The 13,090-nt window shown below is 36.1% G+C and overlaps 1 protein-coding gene across 1 annotated transcript; it reads left to right on the forward strand.

Annotated features, from left to right (window-relative positions):
* Window positions 1-2,254: 2,254 nt before the first annotated feature.
* LOC131936337 (zinc finger protein 768) lies at window positions 2,255-11,604 on the forward strand. Its single transcript, XM_059293272.1, has 4 exons — window positions 2,255-2,375; window positions 7,496-7,628; window positions 9,206-9,512; window positions 11,371-11,604. Exons 1-4 carry the CDS (start codon window positions 2,361-2,363, stop codon window positions 11,495-11,497), a joined length of 582 nt encoding a protein of 193 aa, XP_059149255.1. The 5' UTR covers window positions 2,255-2,360; the 3' UTR covers window positions 11,498-11,604.
* Window positions 11,605-13,090: the final 1,486 nt, after the last annotated feature.

Genomic DNA, 13,090 nt, shown 5'->3' on the forward strand with positions numbered 1-13,090 from the left:
AATATATATAAACGAGCCGACCCGCTATTTAGTTGTTTTATTTTCTACTTTTCAGTAATTCATAATTTGTGAATTCGATAGTACCAATGCTGCCACTGAAAATATTTGCTTTAAAACACTATCAGTAGGTCGTTAAGGACACCCCCCCCCCCCTCGTTTCCCCCAAACCCTACCCTACACCCCCCTCCCCCCCCCCCCGTGAAAGCAGCCTCCTCTTAGTTACCTCCCCTAAGTTTAAAATCGTTTCAAACTAAATTATCTGCCCCTAATAATCGTCACTAGACCCGGCTCTACGATTGTAAACATTTAGCGTGAACCGCAGCTCACCAGACCATGTGGGGGTGGGGGTGGTAGGGATATGCCTAGAGAGGAAGAGAGGGGGCTGCTAGTCGCGCTTACAGCTTGGTGTTTTCTATGGTCTCCATGAAGAGAATTTGATATATATATATATATATATATATATATATATATATATATATATATATATATATATATATATATATATATATATATATATATATATATATATATAGTGCATGCACATCAAGCAGCCAGTGATTTCAACCGTTTGCCAGCTAGACATGCATCGTGTAGAGCCGTATCCTCCACCGCCAGGCGGCGCTTGGTAACTCTACCTGTCCTAAAACCAACGAACTCTCCATTTTTTGGTCATCAATTTTGTCCCACGTGACATTCCCGCACTTCGGGCGACAGTGAGATTCCTCCACACCTGCACCACACACAACAGTACACACACACCCCGCACACATCGTGGCGTTCACCTGAAAAAACAATGCGATAAGGAAAAAGTTTGTCATAACTGGATGAAATCATCCTAGCTCTAAGGGCATGTGCACACTGTTCTGATGTGACGGAGTCGTATACTTAGCCACGGTGTACACGGTACTGTAGTACTGGAGTATAATATAAAAATAACAGTAATTACAGTATAAGTGGTGATACATTTTGTATTACCAATCATTATATTAGAATCGGGTTTACATTAAGAGTTAAGCTTAGAAGCAAGAGATTTTGTTTAGGGCTAATTTTAGGATCAGTTTTAGGCTAGATAAGTTATAAAGTCTATAATACTATTAGGATTTAGTAACGGTTTAAGGGGTAATTCATAAATGACGTCACGGTCCGTATGACTTCAATAAATCCACCGAAATCTGATGGTACTTGAATGAAATAATTTAAAAAAACTAAAGGCTGTTGGCTCTAATTTAGACAACTGAATTTTTTCCATGCTGTGGTCTTTAAAAAAATGTCGTCTGCGAATTTCAACAGTGAGTCTGAATTGGTATAAATCATAAGTGGAGTCTGAAATTGTACTCTACTTACGATTCATACGATCTATACAGCACCACAGAACTCAAGGTAATGTTTAGTGAACGCATACACACTATACAAAATGCAAGGACACCTCTGTAGTTAAGGAAAAAATTCCGATGGGCCGTGAAAGAAATCCCAATAGGGCGTCAAGAAAAATCCCAATAGGGCGTCAAGAAAAATCCCAATGGGGCGTCAAGAAAAATCCCAATGGGGCGTCAAGAAAAATCCCAATAGGGCGTCAAGAAAAATCCCAATAGGGCGTCAAGAAAAATCCTAATAGGGCGTCAAGAAAAATCCCAATGGGGCGTCAAAAAAGTCCCAATAGGGTGTCAAGAAAAATCCTAATAGGGCGTCAAGAAAAATGCCAATGGGCGTCAAGAAAAATAACAACGGGCGTCAAGAAAAATCGCAATGGGGCGTCAAGAAAAATCAAATTGGGGCGTCAAGAAAAATCACGGTGGGGCGTCAAGAAAAATCACAATAAGGCGTCAAGAAAAAATCCCGGTTGGCCTCGGGATCGGCGCTGTAATAAGCCTAGACTATTAGTGTTTTAATTTTTAAGTAATGCTTTAATTTAATTAAGGCTTTCGAATAGTCGTTTTGTCAATATTGTACATAGCAATGTGTAACGAAAATTTTGCTTATAATTATGGTAATCCGTGTAAGTGTCGGAAAAGGTCAATCTTTGACCCGGCGATACTACAGGAGATGTTGAGCTAAAAATAGACGCAAAGGAACATGACGTCATTTATAGACAAGACATAATCCTTTGTTGTTATGTTTAGCATGTTAGGGATTGAACCAACCCCTAGGATCAGCTCAAGTGTACAGGTCCCTAAATTAATCACTGTGACCCTTGACCCAGAACCTGGCGTGTGTCAGCAGACGACGCCGCCGCCCCTGACAGAATGAAGCGTTTGACGGCAGTAGAGCGAGTGATCCCATTTGTCACAAAAGAGGGTTTTTAAAAAATACGTCAACAAAGAAGGGGACACAAGTAGGAGGATTTTAGGGACAAACTCGCCATGTTTAATCTTAGGGTAAGTTTTTGGTTCTGTCGTGTCGGCGTGTTTTAGAATAGTCCTAACGTGTTTTAGAATAGTCTCTACGTGTTTTTTGAATATTTTCAACGTGTTTTTGAATAGTCCTAACGTGTTTTAGAATAATTTAGACGTATTTTAGAAAAGTCCCTCCGTGTTTTAGAAAAGCCCAAACATGTTTTAAAATAGTCTGTGTTTTAGAATAATCCTAACATGTTTTATAATAGTTGAGACGTGTTTCAGAATAGTCCTAACGTGTTTTAAAATATTCCTAATGTGTTTTAGAATAGTCCCAGCGTATTTCAGAATAGTCCTAACGTGTTTTAGAAATAATTAGCCCCATTGTGTTTTCGAATAGTTTAAACGTGTTGTAGATTAGTCCCTCCGTGATTTAGAATAATCCTAAAGTGTTTTAGAATAATTGAGAAGTGTTTTAAAATAGTCGAGAAGTGTTTTAAAATAGTTGACAAGTGTTTTAGAATAGTCCCAACATGTTTTAGATTAATCACAACGTTTTTTAGAATAATTTCAACGTTTCTTAGAACAAACCTCCACATATTTTAGAATAGTCTCAACTTTTTTTAGGATAGTCTATCCGTGTTTTAGAATAGTCCTAACATGTTTTAGAGTAGTCCTTACATATTATAGAATATTTCAGACGTGTTTTAGAAAAATCCCAACGTGTTTTTGAATAGTCCTAAATAGAAATTAGAAATAGTCCAGTCGTATTTTAAAATAGAGCTTTCCGTATTTGTTTAAAATAATCAAATCCTATTTCCGATTCTCCAGAAAAACAATAAATAGAAAAAGCGAAAATTGTATTGAAATATAGTGTCGTAAGTCGTTTGTTTTGGTCCTTTTCGCTTTTAAATCAAATTTTACAAAGAAAATAATTTTATTGTAATCAATCAAATTTTAATTATGGCGTTTTAAGTTTCATTACGTCATATTTGCGTTCACCTTAATAGCATTCGCTAAATAGCTGTCTACATTCATTATAAATTATATTCAAATTCAGTTTAGTTGGCAGCCCACCAAAAAATATTAAGTTTGTCTAATTCCTGTTATCGTTTAGGAAAGTCAATATGTTTTGTTAGATATAATGGCGAGAGTATGACTGCATGAATATCTCAGGAGAAAGTCTACCTTTTAGAGAAAAAAAAACACACAAATTCCTCACCTTCAGCCTATTGCCAACGCCTTGAAGTTTTTCGAATAATTCATAAGTTAAGAAACTTTAGACGGAAATGTCAAAATTGAACTAAAAATAGATGACCTAATTATCCGCAAAACAATGTTTTGTTCACCAATTATGTTGCTGTAGCTCTGCCTTATGAAGCTACCCTCTAAATTCCTCTATTAAGTAATGTTGCTTGATGGAGAAAGTCAATGGACGAAGACGATGGCGGTTCAGAGTCACAATGATGACAGTTCGGTGTCACAACTATGACAGTTGTGTTATACAATGACAGCTATGTGTTATACGATGTCAGTTCTGTGTCACAATGATGAGAGTTCTGTGTCACTCAATGACAGTTGTGTCATACAATGTCACAAGATGACAGTTCTATGTCATCAAATGACAGTTCTGTGTCACAATGATGACACTTCAGTTTCATACAATGACAGCTCTGCATATACCATATAATAAAAGTTCTGCATATGTCATAAAATGTCAGTTCTCATATGTCACACTGGCTACCAGTTGTTGAGTCTCATCCAACTCAACAAAGGCCACACAGCTCTAACAGGTTTATGGAGGTGTCTCCATCAATCAACGTATATACTTTATGCTAGTCGCTACCATAATTCCCCTAACAGTCGTTCTCTCCGCTTTTATTCCAGCATTCAACTTTGGGATAACAATACATACACAACCCGGGGTTAACTCAACTCACACATACACTCGCGCCTAAGTTTTAGAGCAGGGGTCTCCACACTTTTCAGTCCGAGGGCCGCATTAACTATCAAATTTCAGTTCGGCGCCAGTTTCTTCCAGGTATGGTTTTGATTTTTCTGGGCAAAGTTCCTCAGCCATCACCAACAAACGGTTTTTCCTTGGACAAAAAGATCGCCGCGGGCCGCATTCGGCCCGCGGGCCGTAGTTTGGAGACCCCTGTTCTAGAGTAAAGACGGAAGAAAGAAATGAATAACTACCTGGCGGATTACATTACAGACTATCTTAAACTAACTTTTGTCTATTAGATTTTTTTAAATATCGTTTGGTAATTGTCTTCAAAAATATGATTGGTGACCAAAAATATATAAACCAACTAATCTCCCCCCCCCCCCACGACTACGCCGATCATAAAATAGTAAGAAACACAATTTTATTGTATGTCAAGAGGGAGATTCATAGTTTAGCCCACCCCTTACGGGTCGACACACTATTTAGGCGTATTTTGTGTCCATATATGGCGTGTTCAAATACCTATCCATCTCTTTTAGCTTCTTTTACAAAATGCTTTTTAAAAAAAATTTCAAACTTGCATTTTAAGGAAGTTGTAAATACAACGTTTTTAGCGTCTAATTTATTTGTTTCTTGCGCTGCAATGTTATTCTTGACAAAAGTAAAATCTCGACAAACTCTAAATGTCATATTTTTGTCATAAATGTCTAACGCCATGATTATGGGGATTATCGAGTACTACGTGCTGGGATTGTAAAGAGTTATGTTTACTTTGTTCTGGCTGAGATGAAAAACAGCCTCGTTTTAAAGCGGGATTGTTTTGTCTAGAATGTGTCAACGTCAAAGCTTAGGCTAGTGGACACTTAGGTTTTGTTAACTGGTCGATAGTGTAATTATTGTCATTGAAGATGAAATAGAAACTCTATACATACATTTAATCGGTTTCCAGAAATATGCGTAAACGAAAAATTGCGCAAACAGAAAAAAAAGCGCAAAAACAAACTAATTACGCTAATAAACTTAAATTTTGTAAAAATTAAAGTGTATTTGTGTATTAGTATTTTGTTATGCTACATGTGGTCATTATTTGCCAGTATCTATAAACGCTCGATTTAAGAAAATAAAAATCCCTTGCGCACTTTTTAGTGCGCAGTTTTCAGTTGCGCAGTTTTCCTTTCCGCATCTTTCACGTCCCCTTTTAATAATCTTTCAACATCCATAGGCTAGGCCTAAAAGTAAAAGAATTCATTTAAAGAATTCATTCAATTAGCTGTTTTTAAAAACTAAAGCATTCTACATTATTATAAGGCTGCAAGCACTGACAACTTCAATATATGCAAATTACCATGGAGGCTTTGCTAAATTTCTTCAACATTTCACAGATTCGAAGGGTTAAAAATGAATATATATATATATATATATATATATATATATATATATATATATATATATATATATATATATACATACATATATATATATATATATATATATATATATATATATATATATAATTCTCCTCTTCGAGCCGTTAGAAAACAAGCTGCAAACGCTCTCCCTACCTCCCCACCCCTACATGGTTTTAGTGAGCTGTGTTCACTCTAAATGTTTACAAGCAGAGCCAACGATTTTAAACGTAGGGGGGGGGGGGGGGGGGAGGGGGGGGGGGGAAGGAAGGGGGGGGGTTATGGTCCTTAACGAGCTACTTATAGTGTTTTAAAGAAATATTTTCAGTGTCAGCGTTGGTACTGTCGAATTCACAAATTATGAATTATTGAAAATTAGAAACAACTAAATAGCGGCGTATGTTATGCCGCGGGCCGGCTCGTATATATATATATATATACATATAAGATTGCTAAGTTTCAGACCTGGTGCAATAATCTACACGTTGTTATAACAATATTAATCATAAGTTTTTTATAATGTATGTGGGAGGAGTAGGATGCTGTGACATAAATCAAATGACGCCCAAGATTTGTAAAACAAATATCAGCGTCACGTGTCAGTCTTACAAAATTTCCCTTGAGTTTTTATTTTTTCTAAAGTTGTGCTTTATTCATCGCAGTTGATAGCTCTTGGCCTGTATAAAAAAAAAGGATAAACGCTTCAAGCTCGTGAATAATTTAAGGTAGCTTAGAAATAGAAAAGGGCATATAATTCATTTTTGCCTGTCCGTGTTGAATAGTCAAAGGCACACACACACGCACACACACACGTACTCGCGCGCACATATACACATACATATGCACACACATACACACGCATACTCACACACAGATATACACACGTATATTTAAATACACACACACACACATATATATGTATATATATATATATATATATATATATATATATATATATATATATATATATATATATATATATATATATATATACAACCAACGTAGCACTAAGAGTCCGAAGGTTTTACAATGCTCCCGATCTCTAAATACAACGCAATGTCTAGTATCAACATATAGATTACGTTAACATTTAAATAAATAGTCCATAGACGGAATGATTGTTGATGGAGAGTTTTAGCTAACGGTGTGATCTGTTTGTGCAGTCATCACGATGCCCAGCCAGGTACCAACTACAGCTGACTTGACTCAATGTGCACTATACAGATACATAGACTGGTGACTGCTACTTGAGATATCATAGCTATTTGTATGTCCAGATATCTTGCATCTGCGATACGTCTCTGTTGTTATGTTTTCTGTAGAGGTCCATGGAAAACAGAAGCAAATTCTAAGATATAGATGCAAATTTTTGCAAGCATCTACTCTTTTTTTTAAAATTTCATTTCTTCTATTTATCTTTTTACGTTATATATTAATTTTACATTCTTTTTGACGGCACTAAAAATGGTGTCTCCTATCTAAAGCTTGAGTAGAATCTAAATAAATTTTGTAAAATTGTTCTACGGCTTTAAATATGTTTTTAAAGCGCTCTATACCTCAGCGGTCTTATATAAGTAATATTAATTAATATTAATATTAAATATAGGCTGTATATTTGTATATATTCACGAATTGGTAATTTTATACTCACCTCCCCTATTTATATTGAAAGAACTATATAAGTTAGACAACCGTTGTAATTTTTTTTCAAATCCGTGTTTTATTACTTACCTCCCCTACACCATATCATGAAAAAAAAATGCTAGCAACAGTCAGGCCTTACCAAACTAATCTGTTATCTACAGCTGAACGCCATCTTCTCCTGTTTGTTCGGGCTTGTGACCGCTCACGCTGACTACTTCCTGAGGTCACCGGATGTCGACACCCAGGCCGGTTTTTTCCCGGATTCCGGCTTTTTGGGCAGTAATCAACAGTGGGGTAGGTGATACGAGCAATTAATTATAATTAATTATAATTTAGTGCCAATGTCTCCAAAGTCACTTTACTGAATTAAATAGGGGGAGGGGTGGGACAGAGCAACTAGAAGTCTTATTACATAGTGTCAACACCAGCCGTATTAGCTATCGAGATACATGTTTTAACTCAGGGCCCATAACCTAACATTACAAATTCAAATTAAATATTATACTACTGATATTCCTATTTTTTTTTTAATGAATCAATTTTATTAGTAAAGAAATTACAATAATATTTCCAATTGCTAATTTATAAATAATATTTCTTTGTTTAGATAATTAATTTTGAAATTAACTTTATTTAAAATGATAAAACCTAAACTTATTACTACTTAAAACCTAAATAAGAACTTCATGGTAATATTATATTTAATATACTCATGCCTTTCAAACTGTGGAACACTACCAAAAAAATGTAAAAAAAAACAATTTAAAAAAACTACCAAATAAGTTATTATTGCTATTTTAAATGTTAAAATAAATAATAACAAAAACACAACCCCCTTCCCCTCGAATAGATGCTTGAAAGACACTCTGTTCCAGTTACTGGTAATCAAAGGAATCAACGACTAGGGTGGGGGTGTCATCATCTATCTATATATATAATTCTCTTCTGGGTTATGGTCCTTAACGAGCTACTTATAGTGTTTTAAAAAAATATTTTCAGTGTCAGCGTTGGTACTGTCGAATTCACAAATTATGAATTACTGAAAAGTAGAAAAAACAATAACTAAATAGCGGCGTATGTTATGCCGCGGGCCGGCTCGTATCTAATAATTTACTACTAAAACGTAGCTTAATAGGCATATATATATATATATATATATATATATATATATATATATATATATATATATATATATATATATATATATATATATATATATAGCCTATACTTTAACATCCAGACTGCTTGTAATATTTATAATATTAAGTATACTGTCTAACTTCACTTAGGTTTTTAAAAAACATTTGAGATTTTGTAAGCTTTTTGTTTATAAGGGACGGTATTGTTGTCCTATGTACAGTGGAGTTGCTTTATTGTTTTTTAGAAGTTTCATTTTACGAATGATTCTGATCACATTACAGGAACACAATGATGAACATTTCTACAGATTCGTATCACACTCCAAAATAATTAATGAGGTCTGGAAAGTTGTGTATTTATACAAAAAAATACTCAGATTTTGATATAGATTTTGGTTACTCGGTTGTCAAATAAATAAATTTTGTTTTCAATTCCACTTACTATTGGTATGACCATTGGGAAATATTAATATTTTGTATTTTAAAGCTTTAATTGTGGCTGGTAAATCATATGTTTTATGCTAGATAACTAACACTAAGACTTTTATTTAGTAAATTAATTCGGGTTACCTCCCATTGAAACCAAAATGAGACATTTTTATTTTGCTCACTCTATATAGATCTTATATCTTTAGGTAATTTTTTAAATCTTAACATTTTAAATGACTACTTCAATAAATAATGATGCTAAAATTGAATAAATTAATGACCAAACTTTCTCGTGCTTTCTAGAAACACATTCGACTGGATTAGTCTACAATACGCCATCACACCACCACTCTACGTACAACGGCCCACCCGTTCACAACCCAAACTATAACAGCCAACCCGGTCACAGCCCTGGATACAACAACCATCCTGGATACAACGGCCAGGTCCCTGGATATTCCAGCCAGATCAGTGGATACAATCCACACAACACTGGATACATCAGCCAGACTTCTTTATTCGAAGATCCAACACCCAGTTACAGTAGCTACAACGTTAACCGGCAAATTCCGGTCGTTGAAACGGCTGATGGAATATCTAAACGTTTACAGTAAGCTATTGAGAGTGTTATGAAATAACTTTTTGTGAGTTCAAGGATTATCCCTTAAGATTTTTTAAGGATTAGCTCCGAACGATTAGTCTTCTAGTACTAAAACCAAATCTGTGCGAAGAGTTATCATGCCTTAAACACTAGACTACAGGGATATGGTTATGTTAGTGTCTATGAAATGGTTGCTATTTTTATTTATTTATTTTAAAATTTGAAACAAAAAAATCCATTTGTATAAACGCCGTCAGTAAATATTTAGTTTTGTCAAGCGTATTTTTCTACTAATATTCGGAGTTACCGTTCTTTGTTAGGATTAGTTGTAAGGCTATTTATAGGGGTCGAGTCGGTGTTAAATATAGAAAGGATGAGGAATAGACTGATCTAGCCGTTGAGCTTTTCTAAGGTGGGGGGGGGGGGGGGTGGAGGGGAGGGTTGGAGTGGGCTGAACATAAATAAATCGAGATCAGCACCATAGCTATAAAGAATGTTGATTTACAAATACTAACAATAGAAAAACACTCAAAAAAATATTTCCTGAGGGGGTGGGTGGGTTGTGGTAGGAAATAAGCCACCACCGCCCGCCCCCCCCCCCCCCACACCACCACCCCAAGTAACCCCCACCCCTCATTCGTGAATGAACCAGAGTTAATGTTTACGGTAGTGAAACTAATAATTCAATAGACTTGATACGACTTCATGGCAAAGTTTACAAGAACTTTTGTTTAGAAACTTGGGTCAAGTTGCTAGTGTACGTGTTTGTTTGTGTTGTGTTTATTCCGTGCGTGATTAATTTACTTTTTTTAAGGCGTTCAATCGGTGTCAATTAAAAGTTGCAAGATTGTCGATGAAATGTATACGTGGGTGCGTGGTTGTTGGGCTGGTTTGGTGGTATTTTCGTGGTATTTTAGTGGTATTTTATTGGTATTTTAGTGGTATTTTATTTGTATTTTAGTTGTATTTTAGTTGTATTTTAGTTGTATTTTAGTGGTATTTTAGTCGTATTGTAGTGGTATTTTAGTTGTATTTTAGTGGTATTTTAGTGGTATTTTAGTGGTATTTTAGTGGTATTTTAGTGGTATTTTAGTGGTATTTTAGTGGTATTTTAGTGGTATTTTAGTGGTATTTTGTGGTATTTTAGTGGTATTTTGTAGTATTTTAGTGGTATTTTAGTTGTATTTTAGTTGTATTCTAGTGGTATTCTAGTGGTATTCTAGATTCTAGTGGTATTTGTTTTGAATGGGTGAATGGCGAGCGGTGGTTGAAGGGTTGCTGAAGGGTTGCTGGAGATGGGTTGTCCAGTTCTGATGGCTATTAGTGGATGTCTGATTTGGTGGTAGGCTAGAGGTTATGTAAATTTGTTTTGGGTGGTTATTTTTTTTTGGGAGGGTGGTTACTGGTTGACCGGTTAAGTTGTTAGCTAGTGGTTTTACAATTCAGTAGTTGGAAAGTGGTTTTCCTATTGAGTAGTTGGTAAGTGGTTTTCCAAAACAATAGCTGGCAAGTGGTTTTTCAATTCATTTGTTAAAAAATGGTTTTCCAAATTATCATTCGAAAGTGGTTTTCGTATTCAGTACTTGGCTAGTGATTTTCTAATACACTGGTTAGGTAGTAGTTGGCTTTCCAGTTAGATAGTTGTAGCTAGAACATAGAGCTAGTGCAAGTTACGAGGTACTAGGTAACCCCCACGGAAATGTTATATTTTAAAATGTCATCTTGTTTGTAGTAAAAAAAAAAAACAACATAAATTAAAATCCAAAGCGTTAATTAGATATTTTTCTTTCTTGATTTCCACAGGCTTTAAAAATTTGATTAAAATGAAAGGAGATAATCAGATTTTTTCCTTTTCTGATTTCCGTAGACGATTAATGGCGGCACTGTCCCACCGAAAAACCCACACAGCGAATAAGAGCCTGCCCGCAGCAACACACGTGGAAGACCCCGCATTTTTACACATGTTTACCGGCGCCAAGGACAACAAGGGGTAGAACTCTGGTCGCCTACGTGTCTGACTGAGTGAAAGCTGCTTGTCTGGTTGTAGATGGGGGGTGAAATCTGTGATGTGCTGTACACTAATTAAAACAAAATTTAAATTTTTAAGTTTTATTTTTAGAATTATTTTTAATGTAAAATGTAATTAATTTTTTTTTGTTAATTGAGGGTTGAAGTAATGGTAGGCAGCATTAATGTTTCCGGAAATTGTCATTTTAATTCACATCTGGTCACGTGATACCACTTGTAAAACGTCACGTGATTTCATTTGACAATATCATTAACTTTTATGGTCTGTAATAGGGCTGGTAAGTAGGTCACCAACAAGTTCTACGGCTCAATAAAACCTGCATGAGCAGTAGAACTGGTTGGTGACCTACTTACCGGCCCTATTGTGTAACGTTAATACACATCTTCAGGTGCTTTTCTAATTAAGTATCGGTTCCGTTTCACTGGGGTTTCTGAAATGTTATAAAAAATCCTAAGATGGTAACGTTTAGTCAAGACTAAGTGCTCTATCTGCAACAGATCTATAGCTCAACCAAATCTCGCAACACGTAAACAAGGGTGAGAGTGAGGTTGGAGGGGGAGTCCTGAGGCGTAGCGAGGGCGGGGAGGGGGGTGCGGACCGCATCGGGTGACACCTTTTAGGAGGTGACACCATGGCAAAAAAAGTGCAAAATGTACAGAAGAAAAATGCTTTTAGTCAGTTACTTACAGTTAAATAGTCTTTTAAATACCACGAAGTGCCGCACTGGGTGATACCCGACCTAGCGACGCCACTAAGGGAGTCCATAGGAAAAATGAAGCAGAATTCAGCAATGACTTATGCATATAGTGATGTTCTATGACTGCATTCCATTATCTCACCTAACGCAAGCCAGGTACTCACTAGATACCGAACTTAGTACCTAAGTGAGTGCGGAATCCGAGCTTGAGACTTTTGGGTTAGCAGTTGTGCGCTCTTCCCCCTAACGTAAAACCGACAGTAATTGAGGTAGAAATTTAGAAAAATATTTTTTTTTTTTCCAAATTGTTGCATGGAATTTGATATTTACACTCAGGCATACGGGATTAAGAAAAAGAAAACATCGCAAAACATGGACTGGAATCCCCAGGGAAAAAGGAGGATGGGCCGGCCAAGGAAAACATGGAAGAGAACAGTTGAAGAAGAAGCGGAAACAGTTGGGCTCACATGGGCACAGATTAGGGGAGCAGCCCAAAACCGAGTCCGCTGGAAATGTGTGGTTGCAGCCCTTTGCTCCCCAGGGGCCACAAAAAGAATGATGATGATGATACGGGGATAAGGGGAAGTAATGCAATCTTTTACACTTACACCTGACAGAGTGGGAAAACCCAAGTTTGTCAATCTCGTCTGTATGTAGGTAGATAGTACAAGTAGTTTGCTGTCAACTTCTGAGTGATTTCCCGCAACCGGAAGTGGTACTTCCCGCTCTTCCCGTTTTCTCTACGCCCTCAGAATTTAGACAATTTTAAATCATATTCTCATATCCCAGCCTATTCTAAGAACCTTTTCTTTCGCCCTTATGAGTTGTCACAAACTGAGCCACAACTAATATAGCCCGATT

Source organism: Physella acuta, unplaced genomic scaffold (genome assembly GCF_028476545.2).
Source record: "Physella acuta isolate Inbredline_101_S28 unplaced genomic scaffold, ASM2847654v3 ptg000175l, whole genome shotgun sequence".
NCBI lineage: Eukaryota > Metazoa > Mollusca > Gastropoda > Physidae > Physella > Physella acuta.